This window comes from Ascaphus truei, chromosome 10 (genome assembly GCF_040206685.1).
Source record: "Ascaphus truei isolate aAscTru1 chromosome 10, aAscTru1.hap1, whole genome shotgun sequence".
NCBI lineage: Eukaryota > Metazoa > Chordata > Amphibia > Anura > Ascaphidae > Ascaphus > Ascaphus truei.
In genome coordinates this window covers 24,458,124-24,481,957 of record NC_134492.1, presented here as the reverse complement: position 1 = coordinate 24,481,957, position 23,834 = coordinate 24,458,124, and the positions used below count along the sequence as shown (strand labels likewise).

Genomic DNA, 23,834 nt, shown 5'->3' with positions numbered 1-23,834 from the left:
CTGAGACAAGTTGGGGGAGTTTAAGAGAGGAGGATGGAGTGAAACAGCAAGAGAAGTGAGAGAGGGTGAAGGAAGATACAACTGCAAAGATACACTGTATCTCTTGTAGGAGAAAGTCTGAGAACAGCCTATTGATCCCAACCTGAGTTTCTTTCAGCAAGAAGGAGACTTTGTAACAGCGCTGACATATACAAGCAACCTCTGTTCTATCTGAAAAGGTATGTACTGCAGAACCCCTACACCAACACTAACGATTGCTGGGAATATATGTGCATTGGTTTTATTTTACTATTCTTCCTTATTTTTTATAATTAGATCATTGCAACCGATGTCATTTGAATAGTAGGTGATAAGGAAAAATAAATAAAACTTATTAAGAATGTACCTATTACACTGAATGTTTTAATCTAGCAAAACAGACACATATATAAGAACATGAATTATTTCCACTTCTATGTACGTTTTGCATGTGCTGGGGTATCATGTGTGGGATATTTCTGAGGTTCTGTGACTTTCTTGAAGACGCTGTCTGTAGCACTTTGTGGCAGATGTAACAGAAGAGACAAAGTTCCGCCTTTTACCCGGACACGTCCTCCTTTAAATGACAAACGGAAAATGAAAGATGTATTTTTGTTGCAGAAAAAAAATGAGTTTGGTTTTGAAGATAATTTTGATATAATTTTGTATTCTGTTTATGGTGAATCGGAATTTGACCGTTTCATCTGTTTGCTTTGAGAGCTGTTCTGCTTGCAGAATGTGGAATATGTACGTATGTATGTAAGTGTGTAAGTATGTATGTATGTATGTATTTATATAGCGCCATTAGTGTACATAGTCACATTAGTAATACACGTGACAATCATATAAATAACAAATAATACAAATAACAGATCATGAGAATAAGTGCTTCAGTCATAAATGTAACATTTCGGAAGAGGAGTCCCTGCTCCGAGGAGCTTACAATCTAAAATGAATACACAATATATCCAATTATTTCAAATGTAACAGATGTCACTTTATGTATTGTTTTCTTTAACCAAACCATAGATTCCAGAAATGGCCCCAGAAAGGGCTCTGCAGGTAGAAATCATTTCTAATTAATCCCTTTCTAAGGTTCTCTCCTAAACGTTTTATCATTGCAGTCTTCCCCCAATCTCCTCTTTAATATTCCTTTGTCAAACTCACCAGGAGATCTTTTCCTAGCCCCAGGGTCAGATATCCCTACAACATTCTTTTAATTTATGCCAAACAAAGCGTTAGATGGTAAATCTCATTTAATTTCCATAATGGCGTTTTAATAAGCGAAAGACATGGGGTAATATATCTGGGGGCAGAAAGGGGCCCAAGGAATGGGACATGGGACATATTTAAAAGACTATGACGTGGGATGGGACAGATTTATAAGATTAGAATATGGGAGAGATTTATAAGGGCAGGGCAGCATTAAAGCCAGGGAACTGTCAGTATGCCATAAACAGAGAATTGTACAGTTCGGATTTTAGTTGGTAGATGGGGTACCGTGAGTTTGAGGTGCTGTTAATGTGGACATGAGGTTAATATCTCTAAGAAGACTTTGTAATGTGTCAGAGCGAATGATAAATTAATATCACAAGCTGCAGTGAGACCCCTTTTCACCTCGATTAGATGTTGCACAGAATGGGGGTGAGCAGGCATATTTTAGCAAAGGGTCCCATACATCCCATTCATTGTGCCCCCAGGACATAGGGCAGCAGATACAGGACAAGCAGGACGAGAGAGTGAAGCAAAGGCTTTGTTAACTGCCTCCAAATTCAGCGCTGAAGTGGTTAAAAATAATACAATTCTGTATTTGTGGGGTGCTGTGTATAGTTACGTAACCATTTGGCTGCCAGAGAACTACGCAACACATCCCTATATATGTTATAGAAATACTGTACCTCTATCTAATTAACAAACGAGGCTCCAATAATAATAAAAAAAAGATTTAGTTCTGTTAATAAACTTCGAGCCATACAAGTATTTTATTCGGGAATGATAAGAAACAGTACATCTTCCAATCCAGGTGCCATGTATAACTCCTACTTGTGAAGGTGTATCACTTCCTGCAGGAGAACTGCAGATACTGTACGTTGTATAATGAGGTGAGAGAGGATAACCCATTCACACGTTCAGGGACCTACTGTATAAGGTTTATGGGAGATACAGTTCTGTTCAGTGTCTGTATGTATCCCAATATTTCCATTATTCAGTTAGAAATCCGTTCTCATAATTCAGCTTTAGTCAGAAAAAAAGTTCCAGTGTCGTCAACTTGTTCCACCTGTGTGTAGGAAACCTGTTTCTTCTGTATACAGGAAGTATGCTTTATTTCCCAAGATGCTGATACTGTTTAATTGTCTTTTTAAGATCAAATTAGGACCTGTAGCAATGTAGCAATTCTTCCTATAACAAATAGATAAGAAATACAAGTTAGTTTCTGGTTATATGAATATTTTTTAGCTAAATTGGTTCTTAACATTTTACAAGGCACAACCTTGCAGCAATATATACTTATAACAATGTTCTAATCACGTGTTCTTATACCTGGTGCCTATATATGCTCCAAAATTTCTACATGGGAACGTTCATTCTTTTTAGTTTAATACATTTTTATTCTGTCCAAAAATAATTGTTGGATCAGCTGCTTCAAAAGGAAAAAAAACAGCTAATACTCTAAAGTAGGGAAATAGAGTGAAATATCACTCTATTACACTGAAATGTTCTTTTGTCATGCCAATAAAGCTGATTTGATTTATCAGGGATGATAAATACAAAACCGAGATAAGAGCATCTGATATGAAAATAGGTAGAAGATACATGATCTCTCTCTCTCTCTCTCTCTCTCTTTGTCTTTCTATTTGTGTGTGTATATAAATATATACTTATTCATTTGTATACAGAATGGGTATTAGATCGAGTGAATGATGGGCAGCAGCGACAGTGTGCAAGGCTCAAACTATTTCCTGTACGAATCCCCTTCAGATGACAGCCTATTGGTGTCTGACACATCAGTTCAGTATAAAGTTGGCAAAATGCATCCCAAAAATAGAATAATCACACCTAAGAAATTACAATTAATTTGCACACACGTGTTTACTTTTTGCACCGAATAAAGCTATATACGTACTTTTGTTCACTATCAGTGCTCAAAGAAATGCCCGGAACATTTTTCATTGATCTTCATGGCAGGTGCCATAATTACTTTTAACATCATATTAAAGTTGAACTGAAACCACACACGGTTGGTACTGTACATAGCTGCACATTCATTGCAATAAAATAATAATAGCCTGTTTGGACCTAAGCAATGAGTTTTGGATGATCAAGTGTATGATTGAAAAAACCTACACATTTAAATCACTACCTATTGGATTGTATAGCCATGTTGTATATCTGTAAAGCCTGGGTTAGATGTGCTCTGCGTAGACGCAAAAATTTAGCGACTGTCCTACAACAGGAGAAAGCACACCTCATATATTCCTACATTAGCATCATGTTCCAGCCTGACTCTTATCATGTAGTTTAAACATTATGTTTCAGGGACTGGAACAAGCTTGGGACGTGTGTGAGACGTGGTTACACTTCTGCGTGTTATTTTGCATGCATTATTGTATTTTTTTTTGTGTTTATTCATATAGGGGCAACAATGTACTTTACAAAAGGGACAATACAATGCAGGGAATTATAATACAATAAGTACAACTAACAGACCGTACAATCTTGTTGCAGAAACTTTTTATACCCATAACCAAAAACCATATTGCTTTTAGTACTATTCACTGGAAGTCCTTCACACACCAAAACGACTGCTCTGGCACCTTCACTATTACAGGTTCTTCCATGGAGGCAGAAGCTGTCAGTGAAGGAGTTAATTTGTGTCCCCTAAATCTAGGGCTTTGTGAGCTGTCCTTGTTGTCTGTTTAGCCATTGCTGGGCGCTGATCCGTCTCATAGTGTAGATTGTCTTGAGTTTCCAGTTGGCTGGCCAGCCAAGTTTCCCATGTAAATGACAGTAATACATATCTAATCATGTCCTGAAGCCATGCCACCCCTCTGTGCAAACCTCATTAATGGATTATTAGACAATAAAAGGAATAGTATGAGCGCTGTGCTACCCTAAGAAGATTATTTACTGCCATGCTGAGTGCAAATATTGTTTACCCATCAGAAGTTGTTATACTTTACACCTTGTGGCCCCTGTCTGTTTTATCCCATTTAATTCCAGCTCATGCAGAATATTCACTAGGTATCTGAACGCTGAAAGATTGGGCTTTCCTCACACTACCTGAGAATATTGTCTGGGGGGGGGGACCATTTTGCTTATTTAATGCGACCGTTTCAGTATTAAAATGCATTGCTGCCTCTCCAGAATGCACATGGTTAATTTAATTCTCTTCTAATTTGAGCAAACCGTGCATTGTGTTGCATGCTCCCGGGAGGGGCGAGCCGAGGCGCGCAAAAGGTTCGCCGAAGTTGGCGATTTGGACAAAATGTGCCCTTTTTTCCCCCTTTAACCCAAGAGTACTCAACTCCAGTCCTCAAGACCCACCAACAGTTCAGGTTTTCAGGATATCCCTGCTTCAGCACGGTGACTCAGTAGAAGATCCTTGCATTACCTTTTCTATAAAACATTTTTTTTTGTTGCAAACATTAAAAGGCAATGTGCAAATCACACGGCCCTAAATTCTCGTCACGTACCCTTTATATATATATATATATCATCATTTTTGCTCAATTCCGGTGACGTAATTAGCCAAATTCGGAGCAATTTGGCCATTTGCAAAAATGTTATAAAAGCAGCACTTAAATTCACCAGTTTGCAAACCGCATCTGAAGATATTCACCCATCCCTGGATGGCGAGATCAAACATTATGTTAAACAAATAAGATCAATTAAAGTAAAGGATTTTCAGAAAATAAATATTCATTTTTGATTATTTGAATCACTGGGCTACGTAGCAACAAAGGCAAAGGCCTAATTTTTGCTGTAAAACTGACACAAAGGTCCCGGGCAAGAAGTTGTTAACGCATCGTCAACCACGTTTCCACATCCCAGACGTGGGTGTAAGTTAACGCACTGTGAACGACTTCTGCCCATATTGTACTGGGAGGACATTGTTCCTATAATGTCACCTACCCAGAGTGCAAATACAGGGGGCTTTATATAATCATCTGATTATTGGTGTGTTGTTGTTGTACTGGGAGGAGCAGGGAATTTTCTTCATTCATGTAATGTTCTCCATCCCCTCTTCCCTGCCTGCGTCTGCTCGCGATTTATGGATTGTCAGCGGGGGAGGCGTTACCCCCTTTCCCAAAATGTTACAGGCCTCTCTGGCAGCACAGGGGTTAAATGTCCTGTTTCATAACGGGATGTGTCAAATTATGAGGACATTGTATGTATCATTTTCGTCACATGGCGCCACAGTGTACGGAGCGCTTTACAAAATTACAATCCAAGGTTAAATAAAGGACATTAGTGCGACAGGTACATAGGAGGGCCTGCCCCAAAGAGCTTACAATCTATTCATCCTTGTTTTTCCACTCTGCTTAGTGCCAGATATCTCCACCAACTCTGAATCTGACTTATAATCGGCGTCAAAGTTACATTTGACACAACCACATTATTTGTGTTTGTGTCTAGACAATTGGAGGGGCTATATAAATAGTCCCCTGACATGCTTAGTGTGCATATTCCCATCACTAACACAGGGGAGAAACCCAGCTAACGCTGATATTAGAAAAGTAAATTGATTTACCATAGTGATATGTCAAGTCCTCCAAAGGAGGTATGTGCAAACATTTATTAGCAGCTTAAAGAGCTTTTAATTCTGATGAGGAGGATGATGAAATTACACTGTGTGTTGCATGTGTTCCCCCGCCACTAAACAAATGAAGTGATTAAACTATCTCAAAACGCATCAGTCACGCTGCATTAACTGAGAGAAAGCTAATTATCCCAATTAGAAGACTGATTTATAATTAATGGCATGGACCAAGTGATAATTGGATGCTAATGGATAACAGTTTTTTTTGTCTGGGAATCATCTCTTGCCTTCCCCAAAGGCTGCTCTGCCCCCCTTTGCTCCAAGCACAAAGTAAATGAGAAAATAAATCTGTTATTAGCTTATTGAATGGGAACCATTTGAATTGGGGCTCTGGGGAATTTTGAGCAGTTTGGATGGAAAACTGGGGGAGCAGCTGTAGAGAACACACAGGCCCTGAGCTCACAAGCATCTGGTGGCTTTCTACTTTTTTTCTTGTCTTCAAAGCAGCGCTGAATGTTAGGAAGCCACTACTGGAAATGGATATGCTGTAATATAGAGCAAGACCGAGCATGTCTAACAGTATAAAGTTATTTTTTCTGTAGAGAGTATAGACACTAAAAATATTACTGGGGTAACCCCTATATGTAGCTGGTAGCTCCCAATATCCACTAAAACCTTAACCCCATTCAGTGCTGGGGATGGGAAGGCCTGCTATGCAATGCCTTGCTGGTCTCTCCAGCACTAAATAGGTTAACACGTGCATTTCATGCAGAAAATTATGGAATAATGTTTTGTAGCTATCATATATATCCTATATTTGTGTATCACCCAGTGGTGTTTTTGTAGGGAAAGGGACACAGAAACCCTAAGCAGTGACAAATAATTTTATAAATATTACAATAACTATTTCAGCTTTAAATAACAAAATGCAGTAGACAAGGTACAGTATGTATCTGCTCTCAGATTTGATCCCAGCTCAATTCCTAAACATTTTATTTTTACACTATATGGGATTTCCTGCGGATCCCTAATAAGAAGGGCCATCAGAAGTCCTAAATCAGGGATGGTCAACTCCAGTCCTCAAGGACTACCAACAGGTCAGGTTTAAAGGCTATCCCTGCTTCAGCACAGGTGGCTCAGTCATTGACTGAGCCACTGATTGAGCTACCTGTGCTGAAGCAGGGATATCTTTAAAACTGACCTGTTGGGGGTTCTTGAGGACTGGCGTTGGTCACCCCTGTCCTAAATATTGTCATTTTTAGCCATCAGATAACCAAAACGTGGTGTCACAAAATTGCGAACTTGACTTTTTAAATCAGATGTTTTCTGGCATACAGAATCCAGTTGCGACTAATGATGCAACAGAATCCCGCTGGTTAAAATGTGAGCTGTAAGTATTTTATTTATTAAAGTCTTTCAATGTCAGATTTATAAAAGAAAAAAAATATTAGTCAAATGTAAACCTCAAAAAGGGAAAAACTTTGACGGATCCGCCAAAGATGGGAGAGGGTTCCCATAAAGAATCCTTGCATTGTTCCAAAAACAGCTACATTGAAGCAGCAACCCACCTGGGTTCCTGGGATAATTACTGCTTTTTGATACCAGGTTTAAAGTTCCCTCCTGGACCAACAATATGGCCGACAAATCTCACAGGATCCAGGAGCCAATAGGTTGCTGGTTCCTGTTGGTCGGCCAAGTTTTTTCCTCCATGAGAAGCACCGGTATGTTCACTTGTAATTATCTCGGTAACTGGGGCGGCTCGCTCCGCGGAGAATACGAAACTTCGGCACCAGAAACCCCAATTCCAAGTGAGTAAAACAATCATCTAAATTTAGCATAGGTTGAACTTGGTGGACGTATTTCTTTTTTGAACCTCATCTACTTTGTGACTATGTGACTATGTAACTATGTGACTATGGACATTTTTTGTTGGATCGCTGCTTTAAGTTTATTTATAAAATCAGTTTAACAGCCCCAAACTGGGACTTTATCTAAAGGTAAAATTCAAGGTATATACATCTTCAAAGATGCAGCCCCAAATAAGAAAAACACACCAAATGATGCTTAACAAGATAAAACTAGGTGAATGATGCTTTTATAAAAGATGTTTATAAGTATCTCTCAATCATTTGTGACATTGTTTTCTGTTTCTCCCTGCCCCTCTGTTAATTTTACAAATCAACCCCTCTCCCCCCTGCACCCCTCTTGGATGCCTGGTCCCATGTCTAATGGTCCCTTTCATCCATTTAGTGCCCTGTCTGTTTATTTACTGTTCTCTCTCATCTGCCCTAGACTGATATCTTGGTGGGTTTTTACACCTGTGTTTAACTCGGGGAATATTTTGTAAATCAGAACTGCCTGACCTGAAGAAGAGAGAACTCCCCAAAGCTTGTTTTATATATTAATCGTTAGTCTAAATAAAAAAAGGTATCAGTGAAGTACTCATTTTTCTGTTTGCTATGTAAAGTGTTGGGAGTGTGTCCCTGTCTCCTTTCTTCACTTAATTTGGTCACTTGAAAGTGACAGGGCATGAATAAATCAAATTATTGTATAAGTAAGGTAGAGCAAACAGTATTGACAACCAAGCCTCAGTCCTTGTATATTAAAACAAACAAACACAAATTCAGACTTGAAAATACTGTATATATTTTTTAAATCCCTTCACTACCTAATTTTTCGGTTTAATTTGGTCCTCCATTCAAACATTCTCAGGTTACTTTTAAGGTCTGTACATTTGAGATGTAATTGAAATGATAATCAGTATTAGGTTACATGGGTTTTCTAACAGAAGAGAAGGGTTTAGTCAAATGTTCAAAAGTGTTTCTTTTTGGTTTGTTATTTATTTAACACATTTATTTTGTGTGTGGTCTGAACGTAAGTGGAAGAGCAAACCAAAAGAGCAGGGAAATGGAAACTTAGGTGATGTATACATTTAACAGCTGTTACAATAACACAACAGTCATATGAGAGTTGGGTTACCATATAGTTATGTCCTATACACAGCAGGACTCACTCCAAGTTCAGTTACCAGGCTTACGTAATCAATAAAGCGATTTATTTGAATGTAGAGCTGCTTGTGAATATGATGCTCTGAATAGGATATTATGGGCAAATCGGGGCCTCTCATGAATAATTTACAGTTTGATGTTGGTGAACAGATACCTGACATAACACAGACCCAATGCAGACTCTTTACAACGAGACATACACAATCTTGGCAAGCTCAGAACCACGACCCACAGTGTTATGTATGTACAGTATATATTTAATTGTGTCAACTGGAGCGCTACTGGGAAAGTGACCTGAAGTATACAACCGTAAACAAACAAGCACATCCAATATGGCACAATATTTAGTTAATTTCTATATGTTTTTTTCTTCTCATAAGTATGAGTCATTTAGTTCAATCTTTTGGCCAAAAGATGTTAAGCAGCCCCCTTAGACCCTTTCAGCAGGTATCTGCGTAACTACACGTATACTGGGCCCTGTGTACTTTCTGCATTACAATGTATTCTTGTATTACACATTGTTACCTCTCAATATTCTTCTTTTACATAAAAAAAGAAAGTTCTCAGAATATGCCCATAAATAATACAAATATAACACCAACTTAAAGCCTCATTGCCTCTATTTCCTATTCTACTTGAATTCTTAAAATAGTATAATTATCTATTTGTTAATGCTTTTTCTCATGAAATTCCTATTCATATTATGGCCTTTTTATTGTAATTCTTATGCTCACCTGCGTATTTCAATGTACTCCTCTTTCTTCCCGCGGAATGTTCTCTTTCCATAGTTCATGGCATAGTGAACATTGTACTTGGCAAATGAGAGGAGAAGAGGTCTCTGGGTAATTGCAACTGAATGCTGACAATTAATTGTGTGGAAGATTCTTGTTTCAAAAACACTGGGCACTGTAGAATGTCTTGTCAGTCCCTAAGACATGGAGGATAAGGCTGCCCAAAGTGTAATGGAACTGGTGTTGGTCCCGTACAGGAGTCACCCACTTGATGGCCCAGAACCTTCATCACGTTTGGAAAACTGGCATCTTACTCGGTACCTGAAAAGCAGGATTAAAATGGTACTTTCATGGTTTAACAGAAGCACATCCATGTCATGGCTGGAGCTTGTTAGAAGTACAAGGGGGGGAAATTAGCACGAATGCTGCTCAAGTTGAAACAGGTCATGGAAAGAAGAGGAGAACTGCAGCTTCCAGTCCTAGGAAGGCTGACACCTTAGAAGCATTACATTGAACAATAATAAATACATTGTGGTTGTTAATGTGATCAAGTCTCTGTACAGTAGCCGTATAAAATGGAGCAGACACAGCCAGCAGAATCAAGTTTTCTATAGATAAAGCCCTACAGTACAGTTACACACTTAACAAGATCCCCAAACAATGCCCCTCAGCAACTTGCTAAATATGGATCCCCAGCCAAGCTTTAATCTCCCTTGGCAGAGAACTAAATGTGGCTTGGATGGCAGGGTACATTTTAACCACTTTATTGACAAAGGGCCCAGCAAAGCATTGGGCTTTATTGTCCGATTAGCAGAAAATTGGTTCACTTTTCCCAGAGTAGGAAGGAGGACCTGCCCATATGGAGGTTTAGCTTAGTATCTTCGTTGCAATGTGTTCCAGCACTCTGCAGCAGTGAAGGAGTTAATTATGTGAGAGGGATAAATCCACGCATATTGTAATTCCTTGTACGCCAGACTCGTAAAACCAGTTTGTCGATTTAACTTGCAAGAATTAATCTGTTGAATTTAATAAATCAACAACTCTTCTGGAATCAAAGCAACTGTATTCTGTAATCTTTTGTGAGCATGGAAATGAGAGAAGTTGGTGACACATACAAAGATGCCAATACAAATATTGATAACAGGCAGATTTGTCATGTTTCCCTGATATATATATATATATATATATATATATAGTGCAGAATAAATGAGTTCTTCAGTATTAGGTGATACCTTTTTTATTGGACTAACAATTTATGTCATAGGACAAGCTTTCGAGGGTTATCCTCTCTTCTTCAGGTCAAGCAATAAGAGAGGATAACTCTCGAAAGCTTGTCCTATGACATAAATTGTTAGTCCAATAAAAAAGGTATCACCTAATACTGAAGAACTAATTTATTCTGCACTATCGCAACTGGACTAACACGGCTATTTTCTGCTTTACAGTGTATGTATATATATAATATGTGTATGTATATATATATAATATATATATATATATATACTTAGTTAAGTTATGGTGGGTAAAAAAAGTGACAAAAACCTTCCACAACAAAGCATATAGCAAATGGAAATATTACTGTATGCTCATTTGCATGTCTTAGGCAGGTCTGCATCCCTGCCTTTCACCATTATCACCCAGCACACAGCACTTATACATATATTAGATATCAAGGACACTGCTAGTAGGAGTTAAAAACATAATTCTATTAAACTGAGGGCTTAAGCTGCTGTTGATTTGTTTCCTGAAGCCTTATGTCTGGTTTTGTGTCTATAATATAATTAGATAGATTGGTTGGTGCATTTTTGTGTAAGGACACAGCAAAGACTGAGATTGTGAGGCTTGAACACACACATATATATATATATATATATATATATATATATATATATATATATATATATATAGGGAATAGTAGCACACCTGTATACTGAGGTCAATATCAGAGTCTGAAAGGTGGCTTGGATTCCAGCCAGTAAAGTTACTTACTATACTTACTTAGTTACATAGTAAATGTGTTCAACCTATGCTAAATTTAGACGGCAGATATACATATTTATCAAGAAGAAAGCAAACTAAGACCCCAAAGAAACAATAATGTCTCATAAGGGGAAAAATAAATTCTTTCCTGACTCCAAGAATTGGCAATCAGATTTCTCCCTGAACCAACATCCTTCCCATATTTACTTATTTGTTATATCCCTGTATACCTTTCTAAAAAGATGTCCAACACTTTCTTAACGATATCTATTGTATCTACCATCACAGCCTCCATGTGTAATGCATTCCACACTGTAACTGCCCTTACTGTAAATAACCCTTTCCTTTGTTGCTGGTGAATTCTCCATTCTTCCAATATTAAGGGATGACCCGGTGTCGTTTGTTACTGCCCTTGCCCTTTGTAAATAGTTATCATATCCCCTCCTAGACACCTTTTTTAAATGTAAACAAATCTAATTTAGCTAGCCTCTCCTCATTAATTAGTCTTTCCATCCCGTTTATTTGGTGGCTCTGCACTTTTTCTTGTTCCATAATGTCTTTATATGGAGCGGTGCCCAAAACTGTACTCCATATACTGCACGTATAGGGGTGTTTACAGGCACAAACAAGTCATGCCCAGAAATTCAAGCAAGGTATTTTGTGTCATATAGCGTAAATGCACCGGTTGTAACGAATAGAAGAGTAACCAGGCTTACGGTAAATGACAAAGTAAAAGATAAATACAGAGTCCTGACACACCAAGGGTTTTTCAAAAGTTGACAAACTTTAATTTCTATGGAAGGCAAAAGTGCAAATTTTTCATTTGGATAGTGATCCTGATGAAGATCAGTGTCTGGTTGAAGCACAGCACTTTCTTAAGTGATCTCTATTATTATAATACAGAAAATAAATATTAACCCTTTTTGCTGCTGTACGTTCCTCCTATGATTGGTGACAAATGGAAGACTGTCAGTAAATCACAGGCAGTATAAGAGCCGCCCATTATCACTTAATAAAAAAAAAGGGACTTGTTTCATTACTACCGTGCCTCCGGGCTACTGACATAAAATATGTACTCACAAAATTGGAAAATCAGAGCTATCTATACAAGCGATTGGAAAGGATCAGCTTACTCGCCTGCTTAATGAAATATGAAGATTATTTTAACCAAAGTAAGCACAATTGGACAGCTTGATAAATGCAGTGTTGGGTGATAAATGGATCTCCCTCCTGAAGAATACCGTTTTATGATATGGTATAAGTGTTTTCATTTATTCTGCTTTGGAAACACTTGGGGGAATTGAGCTCAACATTATCTGCGACAGAACATTTGAAACAGTAGACATTTTTTTAAACGGAAACACCTTTTTTCTCGATAACCATGAGGCAGCCATCTTAGATTTGTGACATCACATATGAGGTAAACCAGGTGTGGCCAACCCCAGTCCTGCAGGGCCACCACCAGGCCAGGTTTTAGGGATATCCCTGCTTCAGTACAGGTCTTTTGGACTGAGCCACTGATTGAGCCACCTGTACTGAAACAGGGATAGCCTTAAAACCTGACACGTTGGTGGCCCTTGAAGACTGGAGTTGGCCACCCAGGCAGTAGACTGTATTAGGTGTACTAGCACAGTTGCAATTGTGCAAAATACGTGAGCACTGAATTAGCAGGCGTACTTCATGTCCATTTTTATCGCCCTGTACCTTATGTTTCCACCTACCCTTCCTTATAGAGTGTAAGCTCTTTGTGACAGGGCTATTACCTACTTTCACAATGTATGTTAATGGTTGTTATTTTATTGTTTTTGTCCTCCAGCCCTATTGTACAGCGCTACGGAATATGTTGGCGCATTATAAATAAATGAATGATAATAATATTTTTTTTGATTAAAGCCAATATAGTTTATATTTTAAAAGCTTTCCTTAAAAATATATTATTTTCTCGTACAAGTGAATGGGCCATATGGTGTCGTCCAGTATCAAAAGGAGTCTTAGGGCAAAGCACTTCCTACTAAATAAGATCCTACTGTATATAGTGTAGTTAAGCACATTTTGGAGCCCTCCATTCTGAAGCTTGTATGTAACATATATTATAGCGATGATACTTGTATATCCTACATAGCCTTTATGGTTGACGTGTGACACCTGGTCTGGATCCTCCACGCATAGGGAAAACCTAGAATGTATTCCAGGTCTTTGGGGTGTTTTCCACTACAGCCAACCCCACTCCATGTCACCACGAAGTTGTGATCCAGTTCTTGTCATTGTAACCCAGCCCAGACGCCCTGCATTTCTATACACAAGGAGACTTTGCACACCAGGACTGAACTCTAGCCTCATGGTGACATGGACTTAGTTTGGCAATACTGATATTATGTCTCTTCAGCTTGGGATGCCACCTAAACCCAGATCAAAGGAATTCACTTTTTTTTCTACATTGGGAGATTTATAAACCTAATTTTGCTGCGGTTCCCCATTTACTATAGATATGGCTCAGAACTGCTTGTGATAATTTGGGCTTTTAAATATTTTCAGTTAAACAAGCAGCACATTCCTATTTGAGCCCAGACCAGTTTCCATATATAACACGCTATCAGCTGATCCCCTCCAGGATTTCCACAGTTACTTCTATCACAATGATAAAATTAACATCACTTTGTAGGAAGTTTGTTATTGTTGCTGGACCATCTGGCACTCAAGGTGTTAAGTCCTTTGTTATGTAGAAAAAAAACAGTGGCTAATGTGGTCTTCTAACGAATATGCCCCCTTTGTTTCCAGGTGGTTACAGCCATGCAGCACTATGGGGTGAATGGCTACTCTCTACATGCAATGAACTCGCTCAGTGCTATGTACAACCTGCACCAACAAGCAGCTCAGCAGGCTCAGCACGCTCCTGACTACAGACCTTCTGTGCACGCACTGACACTGGCAGAGAGGCTAGCTGGTAAGAACAACTATGAGACAGTGTACTCTGTCATCTCTACTGTTTGTTTCTTGAGCAATGAGAAACCTTCCAAACCCTGATCTGCCCAAACACACACAGCCTGTTACAAACAACTTCAGCCACAATGTTCATTTTCAGACACCACCAATAGAAGTAAAGGCTTCTGATTAAGTTTATAATTTGGGTGCCCAATTGCACAGGGATCAGGACAATACAGTAGAATGTAGAACATTTACAAAGTATTTGACCATTTCATTTTTTTTTTTAAACATATTGATAGATTCTTTGATTACAGGGTTAAAATGTATACAACAAAAGACAGGGGTGCCCAATGCTACATCCAATTGACAAAACATATATGGTAATACGTATAAAGTTTAAATACTTCAATAATAATAATAATAATAATTACTTGGTTATTTAGTTTAACCCTTTGGCCAAAGCGTCGTAAGCCTGCATACCAAACGTCAAGGTATAACCAATAATGCAGGTCCTACACTGCACTGTGAACCCTTCCTTTTACCTCTGTATGAGGGGAAAGAACCATAGTAGGTCCTGTTCTTGCAGCAAAGTGAAAGACCTCCCAAGTTAAAAAGATGAGGAGGAGTGAGCTCTGGGGGGAGGTGCCACCTACCTCCATTACAACTGTTACCAGTCAGAAATTGATTAACACACATTCCCAGCTAGCTCAAACTCCCACACCCACCACATCATGAATATATATTTATGTCAAAAAAGAGTGCTACTGAGCGTGGCAAATGTAAATGAACAGGACCTACTATGGTTCTTTCCCCTCATACAGAGGTAAAAGGAAGGGTTCACAGTGTAGTGTAGGACCTGCATTTTTGGTTATACCTTGACGTTTGGTATACAGGCTTACGACGCTTTGGCCAAAGGGTTAAACTAAATACCCAAGTAATTATTATTATTGAAGTATTTCAACTTTATACGTATTACCATATATGTTTTGTCAATTGGATGTAGCATTGGGCACCCCTGTCTTTTGTATACATTTGCCACACTCAGTAGCACTCTTTTTTGACATAAGTATATATTCATGATGTGGTGGGTGTAGGAGTTTGAGCTAGCTGGGAATGTGTGTTAATCAATACAGGGTTAAAATACTCTTCATTTGATAAAATAAGCATATCCTGTTCTGACACAAACCAGATAAAAAACTTGAATTTGTCTAGTAGCAACAGAACCATTAATACATTTTCTTTTATTGTAAATTGGGTTATTATTTTTAAATTACTTGTGACTAAAACCCTCTACAGTAAAGCATACAGTATAGCAAATGGAAATATTACTGTGTGCTCATTTGCATGTCTGAGACAGGTCTGCAAACCTGCCTTTCATCATTATCACCCAGCATACAGTGCTTCCACTGCAGCAAGGGATTCTTGGAAATGACATGCAAATGAGCACACAGTGCCACCTTTTGCTTCAAAACCATGTGACATGGTCCCCTATACGCTTATGCTTGCTGCATTGCACAGCTTTTGAACACAGCCTAGGTTAAGATGCATAGCCAGTAAACCTATATACAGTATATCTTACTATGTATACACCAGTGATGTTTATAACTTAGACATATCTATAAAAAGACCTATAAATTTTCCATGTCAGATGTTGTGAACAGCACTAATTATATTGTTAAGTATAAGCTCAGAGGAAGGGTACAGGTTGTATAACTACAACAGAAAATGCGGCTTTGGTCCTATTAACTATTTTAAAATTACAGGTAAAGACCTGTTTAAAAAACAAACTCTGCAGACACATTTTTACACCATGGCAAACTACTTTGCCCAAGGCATCTTACAGAACCAAATGCAGATTGGCAGAAGGGAAGTGAGGTTTTTATCAGCCTTCAGCTTTAGGAAAAAGGATGACGTCACATGGTTTTAATCACTTCTCTCTGCAAACACAAAGCAGGGAGAACACAAGACTCAGTGGGGCCTATTCTAGTAGCCTCAATGAGTTTGCGGCTATGTCACAAGGTTTGGCATGTTCTCGCCGTACGGTTTGTAATTTGAGTTATTCACGGTATTCAGAAAGAATATGAACACCTCTAACACCTCTCAAACCATGCGGCAGGAAAATGCCAATACCGCTCGGGACAGCAGTGATGAGATCTTAGGCTCACTCAAAGTTCTCCCCTGTACGATCTGGCTGCAGAGCAGCACAGAGAGAGCCGCCTCTCCCGTCACATAGCTTGCGAGATATCCCAGTGTTTTTATAAAAATGTTAATACTAGTGTACGTGAACAGGGGGGGTCTCCGGTGCCGGTATTAATGTGAATCAGCTCCGGAGACTCCCGAAATCAATACGGGAATCGCGAGAAAATGCCTTCCCCGCCTGACTTAAACAATTAAATCGAAGCTTTCTGAATAGCTACAGTGCAAAATGTTGCGAGAACAACTCAAAATCCTCGATGAGTCGGTTATCGAAGCTACTAGAGTTGGCCCCAGTGTCTTATAGGACAAGCAGATATGAGCTGACAAAGGGGAACCTATGGGAACATGATGATGCTTTTTAATGCCACTTCAGAACGCTTTCCTGAATATAATTATGCTGCATATGATAAACTATATAAAGTCTGACTATTTTGTATATGCACCAGCTGTATAAGTCTGACTATTTTGTATATGCACCAGCTGTATAGCTCCTTCTACATAGAGAACGAACACCCCCCCCCCCCCCAAAAAAAAGATGTTAAGAGATCTCCAGAAAGGATAATATTTGTTGTGTCGTGCATCACAAAACACCGTTACCCTTCTCTAATCTGCAGTAGAGAAATCACTGCTGAGAGAACGATTATAACTGCCTACCACAAAAAGCTTGCAATCTATTTACAACCTAATGCTGGGGCCTGATGCACAGGAAGATAATGTTATCCTTAAGGCATAGGAAGCTGTGACTGACACTGAACCCAGATACTCCCACTATAAAGATCGTTCAGTTAATACAAGATCACTCTACTACTTATCCAGCGTATATAGTAAAATGAGTTTATTAGTATTGTATTATAAAAACCCACATGATTGTCGGGTCGTCCAGCAATGTGGAGTATGGACAAATATGGCTCTTAGTATGAGTTTCATTCTAACCTCTTCCAATAATTAAATTGGCCCTTTTTTATCTTCCAACGGCTGTACATTTCAAGACATCATTTTGGAAGCCCGCTATGGATCTCAGCACCGCAAGCAGAGACGCAGCCGCACCGCATTTACCGCGCAGCAGCTGGAGGCCCTGGAGAAAACCTTCCAGAAGACTCACTACCCCGATGTGGTGATGAGGGAAAGGCTGGCAATGTGCACCAACCTCCCGGAAGCCAGGGTGCAGGTAACAGCGCTGTCTGCCACACTGACATCAGAGATGAGTGAACCAGCCCAAATCTGTTTCGCGGACTTTCCCGGGTTTTTTTTAGACCAAATCCGTCCGTGGATTGGGTACTAAAAAATCCGAGCAGATTAATCGGAATCCACCATTGGATACAATCCTGGTGGGTTTTGAAGAATCCGCACTCAGATTCCACGTTGAATCCGAAATCCGCACTCAGATTGTTATTAATCCGCCATGTGGATTGTCGGTGATAGAATTGTATTTTTTTTAAATGCGGACCAAAGTTACCGACCGATCTTAGGTGGATCTATATCTGCCAAAATGTTTTGCCCATCTCTAACTGAGATAAGATCCATTGCAGTGTTCGCTGTTCCTCTGAGATTTGTTGCACTAACAGTAGTAGAAGCACTCGTAGTAACTGAGCTCTGTCGCTGACCAGCACTGTGCTTGTATTAGCAAGAACAATTCAAAGACGAAAAGTTATCTTTTTTAGATTTTCTAACTTCTGGTATCGCTCTCAAGCAATGCTTTGGTATTTTTGTGCAATTTTTAATTCATGGAAGCCTAAAAAAAACAGATTACCAAGGAAGGATTAAAATTACTTCCAGGAGCTGCTTTGAAAACCACAAAAATAAAAAATAAAAACATTAAAAAAATTATAAATAAATAAATGCATACATTCAAGTTTATGACTGGGGAACAAATTTGCATAATGATATGATCTTCGCTCTAAAGATATTTCAATAGGGGCTGCAGTTTTAAGATTGTTTAATAACATTTCTGAGTTCTTTTTTTGTTGTTGGATGAAAGGTTTGGTTTAAGAACAGAAGGGCCAAATTTCGCAAGAAGCAGCGCAGTCTGCAGAAAGAGCAGCTGCAGAAGCAGAAAGACTCGGAGGTGAGCAATAGCGAGGGCAAGATTGAAACCCCCACTACAGATTCTGCGATCCCCAACCACAACTCCAAGAAACCCCATCGCTCGGTGAGTGAGACCAGTGTAGAGTTGAACCTGACCCTGTCCGAACAGTCTGCCGGCGAGTCGGCTGCAGAAGAGCAGACAGACAAAGAGGAGGAGCCCAAAACCCTCCATGAAGAATCCAAACCAGAAAAGAGTCCGATCCCTGACACCAAAGTTCTGAACTGCAAGAGAACAAGTCCGAAAACAGGTGAGACAATACGTTCTGATGAACTGACTAGGGATCAATATGTAAATATTGGTCAATCAAAGACTACATAAAGGTGGACAGCACATCAGGACCTCTTGTTTTACATGAACCATACATGCCAACCCACTTCAGGCCACCTCTGTAAATAGTGATCCAGCCCTGTGCTGTATTCACATTGTCTGGTCTCTTGGCTACTTTATTATAACAGAGTAAGATACAAAGGAAATCCCACAGGTGTCTTGCAGTTATTTGGCACACATGTATCATAGTCTTCTGAATTGATGCAGTTTGGATTGGAGGTACCTGCTGTCAAATGCACTAAACTTCCATTTGTAACAACATAGTCTAAATTTCGGGAAATTTTTCATAGATTCAGGAGATCTAATGGATTCTTGTGAATCTCCAGTGTCCTCCTAAACACAGAATGACTGGGACATAGGTAGCATGGCTATAACAGCAAAAACGACATATAAAAGCCTGTTTTTACTAAATGCTGCTAAGTGTTAGTTAACTTTAGCCATTCCCTTGAATGGGCCCTGAGATTCACTGCCACCCTCTGTCTTCCCTCTCTGGGGAATAGAATGGGCATTTCTATAAGTAATAGAAAAGTGTGCACTTTCCCTGCACTCTTGTTAGTCAGATAAGATTCAAAAAAGTATTCAGGGGGTGCGTGGCGTCTCCGTGGCAGGATTCCCCAAACCATCACAGTATCAGAGGCAAGCAAGAAAGGAAAGTAACTTATAATGTTCCATGGATCCTCCGACCATTTTATTAATATTCAAAAGAGACAAAGAGTGGCACAATGTTTCAGGGTACAAAATGAACCAGAATGCACCTGAGGAAGGGTTAATTTTGCACCCTGAAATGTTGTCACCATCTGTCTGTTTTGGATATTAATAAAATGGTCTGAGGATCCTTGGAACATTACAGGGGGTGCTTATTGCTTCTTTGTATAAGCAACCAAAATTATCATTGTGGAGATGTCTAACTCTAAATCAACTAGCATATTTGCCAAGTCTTGCTTCATGTATTTACCTACATATACAATATAACAGTGAAGTATAGTCTATTTACTCTATAGTGGGTCATTTGTTTGTAGCCAGTGAAGAATATTACAAGATGTATTAATGAGGAGATGCATATACATGAGTAAAATTATGTATCCTTTTGCTTTGTAGACTCTCCAATTAGTGCTACGGTGACACCCTCCTCCAGCAGTGGCCTCGCCCCAACTCATTCCTACTCCTCTTCCCCTCTGAGCCTCTTCCGCCTGCAGGAACAGTTCCGTCAGCACATGGCAGCTACCAACAACTTGGTCCATTACTCTTCCTTCGACATGGCCAATCCTCCAGCGGTGCCCTACTTGGGCATGAATGTCAGCATGACTCCCCTGAGCTCTCTACACTGTCAGTCCTATTACCAGTCACTGTCCCACGCGCAGCAGGTCTGGTCTTCTCCCATCTTGCAGACCTCAGGTGGCCTCCCGAGTCTAAATAGCAAAACGACAAGTATTGAGAACTTGAGGCTCAGAGCAAAGCAACATGCGGCTTCTTTGGGACTCGACACATTACCCAACTGACAGCAAACGTCAGCCTTTATGGATCAGAAGATGTTAACTTTAAATCAGTGGTTACCAAACTTCTCTTATGGGGACTCACATATCTATGAGGGTAATGACCTGTAGACAAACCACTTAAAAACACTGCCCCGCCTCACAGCCAACTACCTAAACACCCACACATACACGCACTCAGAGTCTCCCCAAACACACAACACACACAGAGCCCACCCTTATACACACATACACAGAACCACCCCAGCACACACATATCTGCCCCCCACACACAGACCACCACACATGTAGAGCCTCTCCAAACACCAACATAGTCTCTAAAACACACACAGAACTTGTAGTCTAGCTGCCTTCGGTAATATGGCATTAATTACGGACACGACTCTGACCTCCAGCATTCAATGATGCTACTTCCAGATCTACATAAAAGATTGTATCATGGATTTGCACAGAACAGTCCAGGTACCTGTACTACTCCATGAACCATTGGTTGGGAACTTCTGCTTTAGAATAGATGATTACATCAATTAAAACCCAGTACTAATGTCATTGTAGCTTAATGTCCTTGTCATGTTCCATAGAGGTGTTATTATTGCATAGACAAATTCTCATCATTTTAAAATCATAAGTGGAATTAAATACATCTTCTATGTTACAGGTGCATTCAGTATTCCTTGTGATTACACATAAAGTTGTATAAAATATGGAAATATACAAAATACAGCCTCCGCTAGTGTAAAGGCTGCCGCTGCTGCCCTGGGGGGGAAATATATATATATATATATACAGTATATGTGCATTTTTTGTAGGTCACATTTAAGATGGCTGCCTTCGTAATATTTAACTTTCCTGTGAAATAAACCCTGAGATAATCGAATTCTCTTTGTGGCTACTGCATGTTTGTATAAATGAACATGCATGAAGCATGAGAGAGAAGAGAGGGAGTGGGGCTCAGGCACCAAATGAGTTCATTGTGGCTGCTAAGTAAATTGTACATGTTTTGCTGGGTTAAATAATTGTTCAGAACAGTCCTGGGTTAAGGAAGATTTATCAAGTGATTTTAATTAGGAACAATCTTATGCCAGTGATTCTCTTATTCACATTGTAAGAAAGAATGCATCTGTAAGACGGGTGTGTGCACAATGTCAAAGCACGCTCCCTATTTGCTCTTGACCAGAAATCCCTGCTTGTATATAGGTGAAATGGTTGGAAATGTCCTTCACGTGTTATAGTGTCAGTGTTGCTCTGCAGGTTGTGTCACTTTGTGTATGGATTGGTTCCTTTGCTACCAGATGAGCCCGAGACTAACAGTACAGCAGTGGGACTGGGTGGGCAGGAAGAGGTGATAGATACCCTGTGTAACCTTCATTGCATTGCTGGCCTGGCAGGGGTTAATAATATATCTCACAGTGAAACATACAGGGCAATGTTGCAATGAAGGGATTTTATTTAACCCCCTAATATCCAAAAGCCTTCTCTGGCCCCAGATTGGATAACATCTAATGTTATGCAAAAACAATAATTTCCATTGCAATCCCTTTTCTTATTGCTGCACGGCAGACATATCTGTTAATAGGATTTCCCCGACACGAGGCACTATAGCTCGCAATCTGATTGTTATAGCTTGGGTGCGGGGGCAATAAAATGACTTGCCCATGTTCACAAGAAGTGTGCCAGGGGATTGCAACTAGATTCACCCACTTCAAAGGCAGTGACATTACCGCAGACTCGTCTCCCCTTTCCCGTATTTCCATTGCCCTTCTTGTAGCAAACCGGCAAACACACATTGCAGTAACCCCGGAAATTCTGCCTGCAATGCAGACATGCAACGTCTGCTTCCTGCTCAAGCACTTCCTACGGGAAAGGAGTAAGGGACTTCTTCCTTAGCACTTCCAATTTCTGAGAACATTGCAGGGAATGCATGGAGCCTGCGCTTCTTCTCTCTCTCACACACACATATATATATACAGTATATCATCTTCTCCAGCCCTTGTCGATCCACTGCTGGATGAAGGCCTCCCCGTTGATACATCTTGGTATATTCCATATTTGGGGGTTGAGGCTTTACTTGCCCTGCCGGCCTCATTTGCATGTTGGCAAGTACCTTTCCCCCTTTAGCCGGGTCTATTGTTCACGTTTTCATAATATGGTTGAAGCTATCGGCACAATAGCCACTACACATCTTCCTGAACACCCAATGCCACCTTCCCGCCACTTTGATGCAGTTAGATAAGGATTTATGGGTAAGATATATATATATATAATCTCGAGGCAAGAAGATGGCCACACACACTAGGTAGAGTGCCTGTACAGGCAGATGTGGTGCACGGTAAGAAAATTATAACTAAGTCTATAAGGATCACAGCCCTGATCCAAAGTACCAGCACGGCACAGAAGTAGAAAAATAGAGTATTTATTAAGTCTAACAAGCAAACATTTAGTCCGACTTTTCAGTCCCCATGGGGACGGCATCTGAAGAAGGTCCCCCTGGGAACCACAACGTCGGACTAAATGTTCGCTTGTTAGACTTAATAAATACTTACATTTTCTCTACTTCTGTGCCGTGCTAGTACTTTGGATCACAGCTGTGATTATATATATATATATATATATATATATATATATATATATATATATATATATATGTAGAGGTATCAGTACCGTGTTAGCCGAGCTTCAATAATCAAAAAATAAATAGATGATACCGTTCTGTGGCTAACGAAATGCTTTTATTTGTGCGAGCTTTCGAGATACACTGATCTCTTCTTCCGGCGATGTTACATCGCCGGAAGAAGAGATCAGTGTATCTCGAAAGCTCGCACAAATAAAAGCATTTCGTTAGCCACAGAACGGTATCATCTATTTATTTTTTGATTATATATATATATATATATATATATATATATATATATATATATATATATATTATGTATATATGTCAGTGACCAGAATCACTGCAACAGTCCAGACAGTTTGTACAGCGGTCGCTCTAGCCGTTACTTTTAATCATAAGATTGTATGTATTGTTTTATTTATAAATGATGTGTAAAGACGTGCAGCTCATGCATAGACTCTTGGATCTTACATGTAATAATAAAAAGGCTTGTATGGCTTCAGCTTTGTTGGAGAACAAAAAAACAAGGATTCCTTTGAGTTTTTCTTTTGGTTAAACTAAAAAATATATATATATATTGATGCAAAGAGATATAAATAGAATACAAAAAGACATATTCCTAGGGTGCAGAGCTCCATGAATTATTTTCTCACATCCCATCATAAATGCAGACAAAATAGACATTTTATTTTTAA

General features: G+C 39.4%; 1 protein-coding gene across 1 annotated transcript; it reads left to right on the top strand.

Moving 5' to 3' along the window:
• Positions 1-22,949, top strand: DMBX1 (diencephalon/mesencephalon homeobox 1). Its single transcript, XM_075616247.1, has 5 exons — positions 1-218; positions 14,277-14,442; positions 17,609-17,787; positions 18,598-18,952; positions 20,131-22,949. The coding sequence occupies exons 2-5, from the start codon at positions 14,289-14,291 to the stop codon at positions 20,529-20,531; spliced, it is 1,089 nt and encodes a 362-aa protein (XP_075472362.1). The 5' UTR covers positions 1-218; positions 14,277-14,288; the 3' UTR covers positions 20,532-22,949.
• The last annotated feature ends 885 nt before the right edge of the window (positions 22,950-23,834 follow it).

Bases quoted from the DNA above. Each gene is read 5' to 3' on its own strand.
- DMBX1 (XM_075616247.1), top strand. From the start codon at position 14,289: ATGCAGCACTATGGGGTGAATGGCTACTCTCTACATGCAATGAACTCG. The intron at 14,443-17,608 runs GTAAGAACAACT...GTACATTTCAAG, and splicing joins ACTGGCAGAGAGGCTAGCTG to ACATCATTTTGGAAGCCCGC. The intron at 18,953-20,130 runs GTGAGACAATAC...TTTGCTTTGTAG, and splicing joins GAGAACAAGTCCGAAAACAG to ACTCTCCAATTAGTGCTACG.